Source organism: Haemaphysalis longicornis, unplaced genomic scaffold, assembly GCF_048455015.1.
Source record: "Haemaphysalis longicornis isolate Haplotype H1 unplaced genomic scaffold, Haemaphysalis longicornis Haplotype H1 scaffold_1, whole genome shotgun sequence".
In the NCBI taxonomy this organism is placed as follows: Eukaryota; Metazoa; Arthropoda; class Arachnida; order Ixodida; family Ixodidae; genus Haemaphysalis; species Haemaphysalis longicornis.
Genome location: NW_027526203.1, coordinates 160,884,474 through 160,902,083, shown reverse-complemented (window position 1 = coordinate 160,902,083; position 17,610 = coordinate 160,884,474). Strand labels below are relative to the sequence as shown.

General features: G+C 47.4%; 1 protein-coding gene across 1 annotated transcript in view; it reads right to left on the bottom strand.

The window, feature by feature from the left end:
- Positions 1-8,683: 8,683 nt before the first annotated feature.
- The window catches only part of LOC144155476 (uncharacterized), a 22,368-nt gene continuing 13,441 nt past the window's right edge, over positions 8,684-17,610 (bottom strand). Inside the window, exons 2-3 of the mRNA XM_077686944.1 lie at positions 10,039-10,206; positions 8,684-8,938 (exon numbers count right to left, since the gene is read on the bottom strand). Of these exons, the coding sequence (XP_077543070.1) occupies positions 8,684-8,938; positions 10,039-10,206 (423 nt within the window). The remainder of the gene's footprint in view (positions 8,939-10,038; positions 10,207-17,610) is intronic.

Sequence of the window (17,610 nt, the reverse complement as noted above, 5' to 3'; positions counted from 1 at the left end):
GAAAACTTGGGATAGTTTGCTTTTATTTCGCCCATGTTAATCCGCTTCATCTAGTATTGTGCTCAGTGATTTAAGGACTTTTATCGCACGTGACCTTGAATAGCTGTGAGCAGCGTTTAGAAGTAAGAAAATGTAAATATGAGCGAAGAGATATTCATATTCATTGAATGGGCATTATATTGTTAGATAGAAACGATGACTTCATTGTTTTGTTTGCGACTGTGTTACAAATTTTGGTTAGGCCTCAACGTAGGCCTATCAAGTGTCAAGTCCACGCTCAGCGACGTTGCAATTAATGCAGGGCGGTATCTTTCCTGCTGTTAGCTAAACTGAATCAAATGAAATGTAAGCCGACGTATATTCGTCACTGTAAAATCAACCTCCGCTTGTTTCATGTTGTGACCGTTCCAAATTTCTAGGCCTAACGTATTAACAAGGTAACGTTCGCAAGTGGCAGTTGCGCGCGTTCACCATATTACAACAACATTACGACGAGGAGCCGTGGTTTTGGCGAGATGGTACATCACTGCAAGAGTTTAAAAGCGCCGCAAAGACGGCGGAACGAAACGGAAGGAAGACTCACAGCGCACGGTGTGTCTTTGTTTCGGTCCACCGTCGTGGCGGCGCTAAAAAAAAAAAAAAATCTTGGAATCAAGGCAACGCGACATAATAGAGAGCGTAACCGTGTTTACGTTACCATTTACCGTGTTTGCGGGAGTCGACTGCGCATGAGCGAGAGTTAACGTGAACGGTAACTTACCGGCACAGGCTTTACCGTCGCCAGCGAGCTTCCTGAGCAGACAAAGTGTACCGTCGCGTATTGAATACAACAAATGCAGTGCGCTCGGCGCTTTATGCTTGGTACCTATGCTTGGTACAGCCTGTGAAAGTAATCTTACTTGATGCTGTTTATTACGTGTTTCTTGTTAAATAATGCTCAGGAAAGCGACAAACGACCATTTTTCTCAGATGAGCGAGCAAAATGGCTATCCATACACGTGCTAAGCCTTGCCCGCCTCAAACAGTTCCGAGAAGTTTCCGAGCTCGCAAAGTGCTTTTAGGCCTCCAAAATTGTGCTGGGCAACGTAGTGTAGGTTATGGAGTAATTTTACTGGAGTAATTTTTAATGGAGTAAAGAAATTTTACTAATTTCTTGCCTAAATATTTAGCGCTGGGGCAAATTCTATTTTACTTTGATTCTAACTTTACTAAGTGGATGGCGCCACCAACACGTTTTCTTTTTAAAGCTGTACAGGTGATGGCTACAGTATTTTCAAAACAATTACAGCTTGTGTGAATGCTTCACCTGAAATGTGACATATTCAAGTTACCTTAAACGAATGCGAATAGCTATTAGCAACAAAATTATGCGCAATTTGCTTTGAGACAAATTCAACAGGCGTCGCTACCTGCTACGGCGGCCGGGATACGCAAACGGATAGCTAAAACGTGTTTCACTGTTTTCAGCGGTAAATGGAAGCTCTGGATTCTGGTAACGCAAACACGGTAACGATATGCTAAAACTGCCTAATAATGCGCATGACGCTTGCACTCACACCCGCAGGGCATGCCCTGCTTTTGACAAGCCTGCGGGGATGCGCGTTGGTGTTCGTTCTTTTTTTCCCCTCTTCGTAAGGTCAGGTGCATCACCCTCACCCTCAGGTGCATCACTTCGTAAGGTCAGGTGCATCACCCACCACATTCATGACCGTATTAAAGTGCAATTATTGCTGCAGTGTTTCAGATCTAGCTTTCATATGTTCCTGAACGTGAGAGGTGCTGAATAGGCTTTATCGGTAAAGATAGCAAGCAGTGCTAAATGTACCTTGTCACTGCTCTCTAGAAAGTTAAGTGCCCTTGGCCGACATTTTTGTGTTTTGATACCATTTCGAAAAGCAGCCGTGCATGTGTGGACACTACAAGCATTATGTAACACTTCACCTCTTTGCATGGCTTGCAGGCATTGGTTTAGGACCTCTTCAAACTGCAGTGTTGTGCTCCTGTGCCCTTTTCGTGTTGTGATTTTCATGTATTTTGGTGCTTTTTTTTATTAATGGCCTATTTGTGTTTTTCTGAAATTTACATTTTGGACACTTGCCCCTGCTCATTAAAATCTAATTGGCTGTAAACCAGACATAGTTTTCCTAATGCTGGTTTTGTTCCCCACTTGTTTTCTTTTGGGGAGGGGTGGGAAAGGGAAAGGAAAAGGATATGAGTTGGCTTGCAGGCATTGGCTGTCATGAGGCAGTACGATGTGTTCTGTTAACCACTGATAGAAACTGTCATCATGCTTTGGCTCTCTAATGTGTCTGTTCTTCCCATTTTTTTTCACTGTTGCAGACTTTGATAAATGGCGATTAGGTGAGGAGGAAAGCCAGCGCTGTCGCTTCGTTAAACAGCATGGTGCCTCAAGCGTTGCCGGTGGCAAGTTGCGGACCTACTATCGCTGCCACAGGTCAGGAACGGCTGCACCCAGGCGAGGCAAAGGAGTGCGTTTGATGAAAAGTCAAGGATCCTGTAAGTCTGGCAAGATCTGTCTAGCCTCTATAACTGCTACCACAAATGCTGACGGCACTCCTGGAGCTTCTGTTGAAGTGTCGTATCAAAAGCACCACTATGGGCACGACAGAGATGTTACTCACTTGATGATGACCCCTGCTGAAAGAGCGAAAATAGCAGCAGAGCTTAAAACAGGTGTGGGCGTGAGCACAGTTATGGATAGGATCAGCGCAAGCATCGGTGGAGCTGATTTAACACCTTTACAGGCAACAGAGCGCATACAGCTCCACAACATTCGTCGTCAATTCAACCTTTTTGCTCCAGAACGGTGCCATCCTGACGATGCAACAAGCGTGAAAATGTGGGTGGAAGCCATGAAGGCCCAAGATGAGCCAGTTGTCCGGCTGTATAAGCAGCAGGGAGAGCAGTGGAAAGACAACACTTTCAGCAAGGAAGATTTTGCTCTAGCATTAATGACAGAGCTACAGGAAGAGATGCTAAACGAATATGGGTCTGGCATTGTGTGCGTTGATTCCACTCATGGAACTAACAGTTATGACTTCCAGCTAACCACGCTTCTAGTTTTAGATGAGTATAAGAAAGGTGTACCCGTAGCTCATTTGATAAGCAACAGAACAAATGGGAAAACGCTGAAGGCCTTTTTTGAAAGTCTGAAGCTAGCCACAGGAGCGATCACATCTGACGTCTTCATGTCCGACGATGCCATAGAATATTACGACGCATGGAAATCTGTGATGGGACAGCCAGTACACAGGCTTCTTTGCACTTGGCATGTGGACAAGAACTGGAGGGAGAAGATCCACAGCCTTGTACCAGGTAATGAGCTTCAAGCAGCTGTTTACAAAGCCGTTCGTGTTCTCATGACGTGCACTGATCAAGATGAGTTCCAGAGCCTCCTGCAGGGTTTCATAGAGTTGGAAGAAAATGAGCCTGCCTTGGAAGATTTCATGCAGTACTTTAGTAGGTACTACGCAGCTCCAGGTCGCCTGCAACTCTGGCCTTATTGCTATAGACTTCGGAATGGTGTGAACACCAACATGCATCTCGAGAGGATGCATAGAACTTTGAAGTACGATGTGATGAAAGGCGAAAAGAACTGTCGTGTAGACAGGCTAATTTCTGCTCTGATGACAATGACGTATAGGAATATCAGGAACAGGGCCATTGCCATTCTAAAGGGTCGGAGGACTCGGAAAATGAGCAAAATCCTGAACAGCCACGAAGCTGCAAAGAAGTTCACTAGCAGTGTACAACCAAATGAGGATGGAACATGGAGCGTGCCTTCCCAGGTGAACCCAGATGTCTTCTACACTGTTTCGAAAGTAGCTGAAGAAGTCTGCTGTCCCCTCAAATGTGACGAATGCAACGTATGTGTGCACATGTATGCTTGCAGTTGTGATGAACACCTCATCCACTTCACTGTCTGCAAGCACATTCATGCTGTGCTAATGGCAAGTAATGCTGCAAGAACAGATGACGAGAACGTGCAGGAGCTGCCTGACAGTGTATCCAAGGAACATGAGGCAAAGCGTGTGCTTGACAGCATAACAAAAACAAAGGCATCTACCAGTGTAGAATGCGCCGTTGCATTTAATATAAAGCTGGAAACATTGGCAACATGCTATGCATCTTCATCTGCAGAAACCCAAGACAAGATGAGCAAGCTTCTGGACCATGGATTGGAAATGTGGGAAAAGGACCGTAATGTTTCCAAGGTTTCAGATCTGCCAAAAGAACCAGCGAACAAGAAGATTATGCAGCAGCCTAGGTTTTACTCCACAAAAAAGCGCAGGCTGGCAGCCCCATCTAGTAGCCTTTCGAAGCCAACCGAGCATCAGAAAGAAATACTGAAGAAGCAAATTATGGATGGCGACTTGGCAAGTGATGTGATAAGCACATCATCAGGGCATGAATACTGTTGATATTGGCGTTTGTGCAAAAGGGCAAGAGTGGCAACGTTTCGGTGGCAGCTTTTAATAGGTCATTTGCTGGTCATGTTCTCCTACCCAAGCAGCTGCCGCGTCTCTACGTCTAACTTAAGGCATGCAGCAGCGTGGCCATGGCTTGGATGGTACATGTGTTAGAGCACCAGAGGTGCCTCCGAGCGTGGTCATGTGGGCTGCTGGTAAGTATTTTAACTTAAGGCATGCAGCCGCGTGGCCATGGCTTGGATGGTACATGTGTTAGAGCACCAGAGGTGCCTCCGAGCGTGGCCATGTGGGCTGCTGGTAAGTATTTGTATATAGTGTTAAATAATGCTGAGGCTGACGCGTGGTAAGCCACTGCATGGGCTCGGATGGACACAAGAGGTGCCTTCTTGCTAGTGAGCATCTGTATATAGTGTAAATATGTATATCCGGTAAATATGTATATACTGTACATATGCATGCATTTTCTCTATGTATTCAGCCCGCAGAATGTATTTTGCATCTACCGTGTCAATTCACATGTGCCACCTCTTTACACCCCCTTCTCTTCCCCTCCCCCCCACACCTTCGGGTCTTCCCATGGTGAGGCTGCAGTGTTATGCTGCATCTGGCAGTGAGCCAGAACATTTTTCTCTCAGCAGAGCCTGCCTGCTAGAGAGCGCGTCTCCCAGGTGGCGGATAGGGAGGCTCCTACCAAGGAGGCGGGTTAGTATTAGCAGATTTCAACTAGCACAACATATACTTCATTTAAAAAACTCAGCCTGCACATTCCTGTTTGGTAAAAGATGGCAGTATCATTAATAATAAATGTGTTGTGATTATGGTACGCACTACAGTTGCATTCAAATTGCATGTCATCCCGCGCTGGTAATCTTTGGACTGAAAACTGGACTGGGTGGTTCATCTAGGTTGGCCCAAGCACATGCTTGGGCCAACCTAGATGAACCACCCAGTCCAGTTTTCAAGCAACTCAAGCCCATGCCTCTGCTTGGTAGGAGTGGTGCTTGCACCCGCGGACCAACAGGTGACGCAACAATGAAAGCTAGTTCTATATCATGCTTATGTGTGTGCATGCCGTCCGTCTACTTAGCCTGTCTCGGAGCTGAAAGTGTTGCTCTGGACTGCCTGTATGTTTTCTTGCACGCCTTATCCAGTGCCAGTTTCCCCGGGATGGTGCATACCCAACCCTGCCTGAACCCGTTAAGCTCCAGAGGACTTCCACCCTGGGCCACGGCCCACAATGGCCCACCCGGTGCTGCAGCCCCATCCACTCGCGCTTCGGTAGCATGCTGCCATGGGTTCTTTTTGGATAGCCAAGGGGGGGGGGGGAGGGAGGGATTCGGTGCTGCTACAATTGACCACGGCTAAACTAGCAGTGCTAGAAGAGGCCAACTGTGGGGACAGATACTCCTGTACAACAGAAAATGCATGCTTTTGCTTACAGTTTAATCTTAAAACAAGCAACACCTGGGCCACGAAGCACAGCTTAGTGGAGGGCTACGGACTAATTTAGACAACCTGGGGCTATTTAATGTGCACCGTAATCTTGACACAACGGCACCATCGTATTTTGCCTATTCATTCCCTGCAATTACAGCCTGGCTGTCCTCAGTTACTGCATGCTGCAACCCTCCTTAGCTTGTCATGCTGCCAGAGCATGCTACAAAATAACTCGTGGCCTGCTCAGACTGACATTTGGGTTTCGCTACCGTTGACGGATGTGAAGGCTCACTTACAGCCTCAGTACATTTTCTTTCGCTTGCTAGGAGACCACATTCACAGGCGCTACAAAAATTTCAGTGCCTTGGAATGTCACCACTTTTGCCTGCAGTTGGATGTGCACTACCCCCGCCCCCTCCCCAAACTTGTGCTAGGCTTTTTTTGCGAGCTGAGAACAAACTCATTTATTACCTGTCAGTCCAACTACCTAAAATGCAGTCCTGCAGAGTATGGTCACTCATGTTGTATGTGTTTCGTTTTTCTGTATTCAGCAAGTTCCTGTTGTCATGAAGATGCTCCATCCCCATTGCCTGCTGCACCTGTTACTGGACAAGTCACTGGTGCTCCAAGAACTTTCATTTTGAGCTGTGAATGCAACACTGAGGGAGCTGAAGACATGTTGAGAAATGTGTCGCCTGGGCTGCAGTTGGTGTTTCCCTTATTGCTTGAGATGTGCTCTAATAGGAGTGTTGCCACACTACCTTGGCAATGGGGCCTACACTGTATTCATACTAATCCAAATAAACATGATTTACCTGGAAAGTTTGCTTCAGAGACATCTCTTTGCTACAGACAGCTATATAGGCCAGGGTGGGAAATGGGAACTATTGAGTGCATGGTGGAGGCTGCCACGAGCACACCTCATTTGAAAGACTAGCAACAGTACCGCTTGATTATGAACTTCTGCAACTTAACTTTCCACATGGTGGTTCGTTGTGCACCTGCAGTATTCCAATAAAAATGGCATTCATGATGGAAATGCGAGGGTTTTCAAGGTCTTTCACAGCTGTGTCGATTTTTGAGCACCACAATGGGAACATTTCAACAAGAGGAATCCCCTTCAGATAACTCCACTTGTCAAAGCAATGATTCAACAATTGTTCCTAATGGTGTGTTGATAGATAAGCACTTTGTGTGTTACAAAATTTTTTTATTCGCTAATAATCAACGAAACAATCGGGTCGTCCTAACGTGGTAGCCTTATGGTTAATTTTATTTATTCAGAAACTTTGACGCTTATCAAGGGTGTGTGCAATGCAGTGGTTTGTAAGTGTTTAGAGAACCATCATGAAACCCAGTAAAAGGCAACAAACCTCAAGACATCAGAGATCAAGTCGCTTGTTTTCAAGCAAAAGGAGCTTACATAGTAGCCCCCGAACTTTGCGGTATCCTAAATGGTAGAATGCAGCGCACATGAACAGGTAACAGAATAATGTCTCTTAGCAGAATGGCTTGGTGCAGGTTAGCTGCCATGGCCATTTTGAGTCACGATGACGAATATTTGTGCATAATCGGCCTCCTACTGTAGTCTGCACCACAAAGGCCCCTCCCACAGACTTCAAATGCATGCTCTGTCATCTGAATCCATTCCTTTCTCTGCAGTGGCAAGAGTACAGTACAGACAATATTCATGCAGCAAGCATGAATAAAATTGCCCAACGAAGTATTTGTGCCAAAGCAGCAGCAAAGCCTAGAATTATGACGGGGGTCAAAAACACGCAGCAGCTACATTTAATTGCAGAATGCGTGAGCTTTCCGAGATGCACTGTAAAGTTACAACATGCCAATGTAAACTGCCCTAAAGCTCTGATGCAGAACAGCAGCAAGTAGAGTGCTATTTTAAAGCTAATAATGAGGATGTCGTGCAATGAAGTGTGCCTGTCTCGTATGAAGATATGCACTGCTATTCTTGAATCCTGATTTTAGAGGACTCCTTGCAAAATTGCTAGCCATAATTACTTTGGTTCAGGTTAGCTGATGCTTAAGAGTATATATAGCAGAAATGATGTGTTAAGCAGACACAGCCATGCAACATTGAGTAAATGGAAGCAAGTCTGGCATCTTCTGTGAAAATCAGTGGTTGCCGAAAGAAAATGTGGCATGGCTATTAGCAGCAAATTTCCCTAGGGCAGAGGACACGCTGAGGCTTGATTGATTGTAGGGTTTAACGCGCCGATACAACGCAGGCAATGAGGTGCGCCGTAGTGGAGGGCTCCGGATTAATTTTGACCACCTGGGGATCTTTATCGTGCGCCAAAATCTTGCAAACACGGGCGTTCTTGCTTTTCGCCTCCATCAGAAAAGTGGCTGCCACGTCCGGGAATCGAACCCGTGACTTTGTGCTCAGCAGCGCCACGCCTTAGCCACTGAGCCACCGCGGCGGGTGGCACTGAGGCTTCATCAACTGGGTGGAACAAACCATTTCTGATTCGTGTTTGGGAGAAGGTGTACATGCAAGTCGAGAATTTCGAAATTAAGAGCATATAAAAAGAAAGTGCACCTCTCGGCCTAGGGCAAGCACAAATCATGGCTGCCTGTACTGCAATGAATGTGCAAGTAGTTTTCTCCACCACCTATTCACCAAGTAGGGTTTTATGCTGACCATACAACTAGAGAGAGCAGGTTACGGGGTGAGAAGGGTTGGCTGCAGCGAATCCCGCATGGCAGGCGAATATGTGGCCCTGAAAAGGGCCGTTTTAGCAAGCCGATGGTCTTCGGTGGTGCCTTGTTGCACCTCAGGATGGCGAGCAGTACTGCAGGCAGTCATTCCTCTCGTGGCCCTTGGCTCCACAGCGGACACAGCGGGAGAAGGTGTACTTGGCACCAGGTGCAGCTCGGTCTGGCGAGAGAATGCCCCGCCCGTACCGCCTGGCCAGCGCCTTCACAAGGATCGCGGACATCTCGTCGATGCCACGATCCCTCGACACGTGGTATCCATCCGCAGCAAACAGGGACCGCTTCGGCTGTTTGGTCGCGTTCAGGAAACGGTGCTGCGCACAAATTCAACAACAAAGCAAGCAGACTGTCAGGGCAAATGCAAGCACAGTTCACAGTACAGATATTTAATGTTTGGTAACAACAGGACTCGCGAAGAAATGCGAAGCAGGCATCGGTTCACTACTAAGTTCTTTTTAAACCATGTATGCAAACATTTAGTGTGCCTCTGCCATAAATAAGTTCTTTTTATGCCCCTGCTACACTATGTGTTGAAATGACATTCAGCTGAAATGATATTCGAGCCAAATAAGCACCAAAAGAAAAATTTGGGATTTCAAATGCCATTTCTAGCAGTCTTGAACGCAGCGTCTTTGATTGGCAATAAAAAATATAATACTTCCGTACGTAAAACAAACAAAATATTTTTGTTTGAGGAACTTTGTTCACTGCTGATTTACTTAAAATATGAAACAGACATATTTAATTTTAATACTCTCAAAACCAGTGGGTCAGTCGCAAAAAAAAAAAAAAAACACGCAAGACAGCCGCCACATTAGAGTAAAAACTGGTGCCTCTTCTAATCTGACATCATTTTACTGCCTTAGACTGCTCCTAAATTTGATCGTTGTATTATTTATTGTACGAAAACGGAACGGGGCGACAACAGTGCCACTACAGCACGGCGATCAATTGTGAAATCTTTCAAATACCATCGAAATTGTAGTGTAGCACGGCGGATGCTGAATGACATTCGGATCCTAATGTAGCCGGGGTATTAAACCATGTAGCAAACATTTGGTGGCACTCTGCCATTACTAATTTTGTAAGGCGGACTTCTCGAAAGTTTCATACAAAGTGGGACTTTAGCTCCTAATTCCGACTCTATAAACGTATTTCAGTGCAAACGCTAGGGGGTACGGCAAGTTTGATAACATGCATTTCGAGAACACAGCGACGTCGCAGGCGAAGCACGTGGTCGGTCAACATGTTTTTACAACAGAATGGTACCTTCTATACACATACTTCCACGCAAAACTGGCTAAAGTTGTGTACAATTTCTAATTTTTTAAGACAGCGTTAGAAATATAGTTATACGTAGCCACTAGAGAACAAAACAATACACGTAGGCCTATACGAGCTCGTCCATTGTTACCTCAGCGTTCAGTATGTAGACGTCCCGCATACGCTTCAGGGTGGCCGTTAGCTTCCTGTTCAGCAAGCGACGAGTGGAACTCGCGCTTGCCGACTGGAAGCAACGAGGCAGCACCGTGAAGACGTACACGGCAGGGGCCACCTCGCGCTGCAGCTGGGTCACCAGGGCCTACAACACAAATAGGGCGACATTTAATGTCCATCCCGCCTTCACAGACAAACAAAATAGTGCGAGTGTTTCCTCTGTACACACCTTGATGCTGTCACATATCCGCTGCGGATCTGCGCCGGTCCGATCTAGGTCGTTCCCCCCAACATAGAGAACGGCGAAATCTGCCGGCCGGCAACGCAAGCGCGACACCGCTTCGGACAGCCGGGGAGTGTTGTGGCCACCGAAGCTAAATGTGCAGGTTTCCACAAACGGCAACAAGCGCAGCCTCAACCTGCACATGAATTTGAGTTGGCTGTCGCCAACTAGAACTCCGCGTAACGACATCACTCGAACCTGGCTGCCTGGCGTTGCACTAACGATGAACCACGGTACAGAGAACCGTCCTCTGAACTCACGCTGCCAAATGACTGCCCTGGCGAGAAAAAAAAAAAAAACATTTTTAAAAATGACGTCACATCCGCTTGTAAACCAACCAATCAGCGTGCTTAGACTTGACCAATCAGGGTGCGGCGCCTGCTGGCCCGATATGCTTGTCACCGAGACCGGCCCCCCGGGGCCCCGAAGAGCCGGTCACGTGACGAGCGACGGCCACGCCACCGCCGCCGCGACGGGAGCGCCGCTCCGCCGAGGAGAGAGAAGGAGCCTTCTCCCCTCGCATCGGCGGCGGGCGGCGAGGAATGGGGAACGCGCCAGGACTCTGGGTTCCCACAACCTATACCGATACTGCGCATGCGTTAAAGTTAAGCCGGATGGGCCTCAACTACAATATCTCTGAGAGGCCGCTGCTGCGCAGAAATGTCAGCCCAGCTTTAAATGCCTTGTGGGAAAGCTTCGCGTCTGGCCAAGGTCCCAGCAGCACTTCCTCCGACACCACACGACAGTCCGACCGGTACAATATTCTCGCTAATTGTTCTCGAGGATGCGCATAGCGTGGACAGTGGCAGAGAACATGCGAAATAGTATCTGGTGCATGGCATGTCTCACAGTCGGGGTCACTCGTAAAGCCAATGAGGCGCTTGTAGCGGCGGGTAAAGGCTACGCCAAGCCGTAGTCGGTGAAACAGCGTGGCGTAGTTTCGCTGAATACCAGGAGGTAACCGAAACGTGCAGTCGGGGTCCAGGCGGTGTAGTCTTCTATGACGATTGTCAGGGTGGAACCAGTGACTCGCCGAGGTGTGGCGGAGAATGGTAGACAGAAGGGCGGTCGTGTCCGTCCTTGCGAAGGGCAGACGTACAGCATCTGCATTTGCAGAAACCTTCTTTGCCTCCTGGTCAGCCCAGTCGTTACTAGCTAGCCCGAAATGGCCTGGTACCCACTGAATGGTGAGGCCATGTCCTTGTTGCAGTGCCAATGAGCATAATTCGAGTACTTCCGCAGCAAGGGCATAATAAGGTCCTTGCCTCATAACTCCATTGAGGACCTGGAGTGCTGGCTTGGAATCACAAAACAGGGTCCACGCTTGAGGTGATTCATGGGAGACTAAACGAATCGCCTCCCGTATGGCAATCAACTCAGTGGCAGTAGAAGTTGTCTTGTGGTCTAGTGTGAATCCTCGGGTAACGCATAGGCTTGGAATTACCACAGCCGCGGTAGACCGGGATGCAGTCACAGAGCCATCAGTATATACATGTACAGTTCCGGCGCACTTGTCTAGCAAGAACGCTAGAGTCAACTGTTTGAGGGCTATTGATGGCAAAGAGGACTTCTTCCCAATTCCCGGGATGGAAAGGTGAATTGATGGTTTTGATAGTACCCACTGAGGATTCTGGGAAACCACCATTATGGCGAAACCTGATGGGAATCGGGCTCCTGTGTTGGTGTTGCAAAATGGCTGCCGTAAAACTACTTCTCGAACACGTAGTAGGAAGAGCCGATAATGGATGGTATTCATGCCTTGTGAAACATCTAAGGTATACTCGAAGAGGTTCGCCCAAAACAAGTGCATCCATTGGAAAAACACGTGCCTCGGCAATTGTGCCCACAGTAGAGGTACATCGTGGTAGTCTCAAGCATATTCTGAGGGCTTGTGCTTGCAAACCCTCCAATGTGCGCCGGGAAGAAGTTCGCAGGTTTGAAATGGCTGGCAGGCTGTAACGAAGATGCCCCGAAAACAGGCTCCGGTACAACTGGAGAAGAGCGCTCTCAGATGGACCCCATCTCATCCCCGCCACGAAGCGAAGAACATGTACAAGGCTTGCAAGTTTAGTCTTCAACGAGGCGATGTGTTTCGTCCACGACAGACCGCGGTCTACAGTTACTCCCAAAAATCTGTGGTGCGTGACGTAAGGTATCAGTGTCCCCTAAATAATGATAGGATACCGGAGCATCGACTTTCTGGTGAATGCAAGAACGGCGCATTTTTCTGGCGCTAAACTCAGACCTTGACGGCACAAGTACCGAGACGTCGTTGTTGCCACTCGCTGTAAACGGGCTCGCAGCTGCGGTTGAGTTACACCAGAAGTCCAGATGCAGATATCGCCAGCGTACATAGTGACTCTGATGACTTCAGGCATTTTGTCCACTAACAATTAGGGAAATATTAATGAGGGTGGTGCTCAGTACTCCTCCTTGTGGAACACCGCGATTAACCTCGTGGCGTCCTGTGTCACCGGCAGACGTGGACATGAAGATTGTGCGACCAGTAAGGTAACTGGAAATCCACTCATAGAGTCGGCCGCCTACACCCACAATCTCTAGAGCATCCATAATCGCATTGTGGAGCACGTTGCTTAAAAACAGCTGCTAAACACTATGCGAAAACTCGATCATCGCTGGTCTGAAAAGTCAATCTGCGAAAATTGTGGTGCAGGTTCTAGATGCGTTGGAGCCGCTCATTGAGGCACTCCAGTGATTTATTATGGCGCAACAAACCGGCATAACTTTACTGGAAGAGAGACTTCACAATTCTTTCGTGATGCAATGGAACGCAAGAGGACTGCGAGGGCGGATGTCAGATTTTCGGCAGCGCATGTTTAAGTACAAGTTCCCAGTTGTGGTTATATGTGAGCCAAACATATCTGCCCCGTTTCGTCTCTCCGGTTACGTTCTCCTGTTGTCACAGAAGGAAGGAATACCCAGCAAGGTATTATTATGCGTACGAAAGGACATACCTTACGTCAGACATGCGCTTTCTGCTCATGCTTCAAATGAATATATTTGCGTGACGTTAACGCACAAGCGTCGAGTCATTTCGGTCATGGGGGCTTACATACCTCCACGCGCGGACGTTGACTTCACGTACCTGAGCTCTGTGGTGCACACTTGTTCCAGTCCACACATCATCGTCGGTGATTTTAATGCCCACCACCGAGTATGTCGCAGATGAATGTTTACGGGCGCTCACCTCACGACAAGACGACCGTTTGTCGAGCGCTGATTCCCGAGAATAATTCTGTATTATCCATCGTACTTTCGTTGAATGTTCGCGCAATTAAGCAACACTGGCTAATAAATGGTGGTGATATTTTTATTTTTTTATTTATTTAATGATACTGTTAGCCCCAGTGGGGCCGTTACAGGGTGGTAGACAACAAAACAAATAACACTAACAAAGCTTCTCAGCCCGATACAAAGACGCATTTTCATACACAAAACCAAGACCAAATTTGAGCACAGATACCATTTGCACGCAGTGGCAAGCTATAGCGGCAATGAAGACAAGCAACACGTGTTCAACAACGGGGTCTCATCGGCTAAGCAACATCCCCGCATACAAGCGGCGCAACAAGTGATCTGCAATGGAATGAGCAGGAACTACACCAAGAAACATGTGTACAGCGCGTGCGCAAGACAGAAGCACACGGAACTGCAAAACACACGAATAAAACGTTACAGCAGCTATCAATCACTTATAAGTGAGTAATGGCGAAACAGGGACGACTCAAACTGATTAACCGTGACTGCGGAAATTGCAGCCTGTGGATGTGCATTCCAGTATTCTATTGTTCTCGGTAGGAACGAATATTTAAAACTGTCTACCCTGGCATTAATTGCGAGAAACTGGCCCGCATGGCTACCCCTGACGGTGCGAGTGTTCCTAGGTTTTAAATACGGACTAGTGTCTAAGTTTAGGGAATTGTTTTTTAGCATAAAAAGAAACTTCAACCTAGCTATATAATATATATGATCGATATATGAGGTATGATATTGGCAAACGTAATTGGCGTGCTGTCAGATATGAGGGCTCCGCTAGGTTAAGTAAGCGCACAAAACCGATTTACACCGCAGTGTATAGCCGTAGCATGAACATCTGAGGAAACGCTGGTTACGGAGACATTGTTAGTAAATTTCAGGGCAGTGTAACTACAAACTGCCCCATCCATACGCTGGTTCCGCGATGCTGGCCTGTGAAACAAACCTGGCGCTTATGCAGGCCGAATGTACCACACAAAGATCGCGTCAGAAACATTTACACTCTCGTAAACACACCCCATTTGCGAACAGAGTGACTGCGCCACATAAACATGGGTTTCAAACGCCCGCAAACGATAAATCTCAGTCGTGAACGTGCCGCAAAAGCATCGGCAACAGTGAGCGAGACGGAGACTCCCGCGGCTGCTTTCGAAACGGGCCGCTAGGGGGATTTCAGTGGCGCCCCTACAGGCAGCGCTTGAGGCGTATAGTTGCGCACAAAATAGCCGGACATTTTTTAAGTGGCAAAAACATGAATGGTTGTCACAAACTCGAGCGTACGACGTCTAAAAGTACCTTATAAATTTTCCATTTCATTGTACAGCGCCTAATTCTTCTTGCAGTCGTTCGATTCATTCAGTTCGGTTCCATTCGCCCCTAGACAATATGGAGCTTTCTCGAACGAAGAGACGGTAACACGATCACTCGCCGGCTCGCCGGCGAGAAAAATAACAAAAATAAAACCTCCGCCGCTCCGGTTTCGTCGAAGCTTCCAGTACTTTCGAGGAGGTGCGCGTGGCCTTGCCAGTTCTAAAGAGCGTCGATGATTCTAGAAGGGAGAAGAGTGAAGTTATTCGCTGACCGTGGCGGGCGCGTTGTGTGTTGTGCTCTCTCTCTCCGCGCCGGCACGGTTATAAAAAGAGAAGCCGCGCCTAAGCAAACCAGCTACGTTTGGACGTCGTGATTGACAACGGCACCTGCCAGTTTGTACATCACACCATCGGCGACCCGCGCCCTGGAGGACTCCAAAGTACTCCCGGGCCTCGAATCACCGTGATCGTCTCGGACGGCCTGGCCTACAGCGAAGCCACGCTTCCCAGGTAGCCGAATCGCCTCCGACAGCGGTGCATCATCCGGCCCGGTCGGTGAATATGCTGGGACTCTGTCTCTCATATGCATCGAACTGTTCGTTTCTTTTTAGTTAACTGCTCCGATTCGTAATGTTCATTTGTTAACGCTCCTGTTTGTATCATTTTGTCTAATTGGACTGTTTCTTGTATTTGAATTCCATCTAGGTTGTCTGTCATTATCGATCCGTTACCTCGTGCTTGTGTTTGTAACCTGCCTGTCTAAATATAAGTCTTTGTGCTGTTTTTTGTTCAAGGCTCTTGCTCATTCTTGCTGCTCTGGTCGGCGAAAGCCGCACATCAAACGGCCACCCCCTTTGTCACCTGTGCCCTGTGGATTCGGTGGAGCTTGTTGGCTCTCATGAGTCGACTCCCCATATCTTCTGACAGTGCACCCTAATTTAAGGAAGCGGGTGACAATGGTATATAATGTGTTTCTTTATGCACGCATTGCGCTGCTATGTTGTTTCGAGAGTAACATTGACACCTCGCATTGAAGTTAATAGATAATTGCATAATGAATATTTTATATTCATTCAAGGGTTTTCAAAACAACTATACATATGATGTAAGACTGTACCAAGCAACTTAACTGAAAGAAAAAAAATGAGAAGCGATCAACTTGTTTGATGCGAAGGACATCCGATCATCATCGTCATCATCATCATCATCATCATCATCATCCCACTGCAGGGCAAAGGCCTCTCCCATTCATCTCCAATTACCCCGGTCCTGTGCTAACTGCGACCAATTTATCCCCGCAAACTTCTTGATCTCATCTGCCCATCTAATATTCTGCCACCCCCTGCCACGCTTACCTTCTCTAGGGATCTACTCTGTTACCCTTAAAGGAGCCATGAAGAGAAAACACAAGTTTGGTTCATTCAAAAGATTGTCTCGTTAGAATCATACTGACACCACTTTTAACGTAAACTTCGCTCAAATAAGCTACATAATTAGGAAAAACGGGAATGGTCATGCGACCCACCAGCTCATTTCCCGCAACAGAACCTGTGATGTCACATGGGCTAAGCTCTGCGATTGGCGGAGGCTGGCAGAAGCAGACGCAACTTAGGTAGAGCTTACAAACTAGACGAACGAGCGATTTGCGCTTAAATTTAGGGCACATTCTTTACAAAGCAATAGGAATGATGGGACAAACAGTGGAAGTTACGAAAGCACATGTAAACATAGAAGTACTGGTGCGTTCTGCTGTTCGTACTGCGCACAGCATGCTTTGGTTTAGCTGCACAGCACTATGGGGCTTGGGGTTGTCTCAGACAACACTGGCCGATTGACGCAAGCAACGGTGTCTTACGTGACCCCATTTGTCGAGCGAGCACTGTTTCAGGGAACGAATATTTTCTCCCAGAACAAAAACAAGCCAGGTTTAAATGCGGGCAAAAACAAACCAAACGCTTGCCACGGTATGGTGGCGCCATCTAGGTTACGGAACGTAAAGAAACGCGGGAACAAACCAACACCGCTACAGGGTGGAGACAACCTTTGAACGGTCCCGTGCCGCCGCAATTGGGCCAACGGGCTCAACGCGTTATTCTTTTCGTTTCCCACGAGACCTAGCAACGCGAAACAGACAATATGATTCAAACTTCTTCAGTAAACCGCGTTGCGGCGATAATTTTAGCGCGGTTTGGACACAATGACTTGCTTCGGCGGCGAGCGAGCAACCGAACATGGCGGCGCCAGCGTTACGTGTCTCTACCCTGTACGGCGGATGCGTGAATGAAGGTACTCTAGGCTGCAGAGCGGTCGATTCCCGTGATGTCACTTGGGACCACGAAAACGCACGATTGAGCGGGAAAATCAAAATTTTAACCTAAATTGTTTAATTTCTCAGTGAATAAAGCACCGTTTGTATCCGGACAAGCGCTGGGGGCACTATAAAACACGAAATCTTTCGAATAAAACCAACTTGCATTTTCTCTTCATGGCTCCTTTAATGACCAACGGTTATCTTCTCTTCTCATTACATGCCCTGCCCACGTACATTTCTTCTTCTTAATTTCTACTAATATGTCCTTAACACGCGTTCGTTCTTTGACCCACTCCGCTCTCTCCTTGTCCCTTAAAGGGGCACTGACACAAAAATTTTGCATCGTGTTTTTTTTGTTGCGATAAGTAG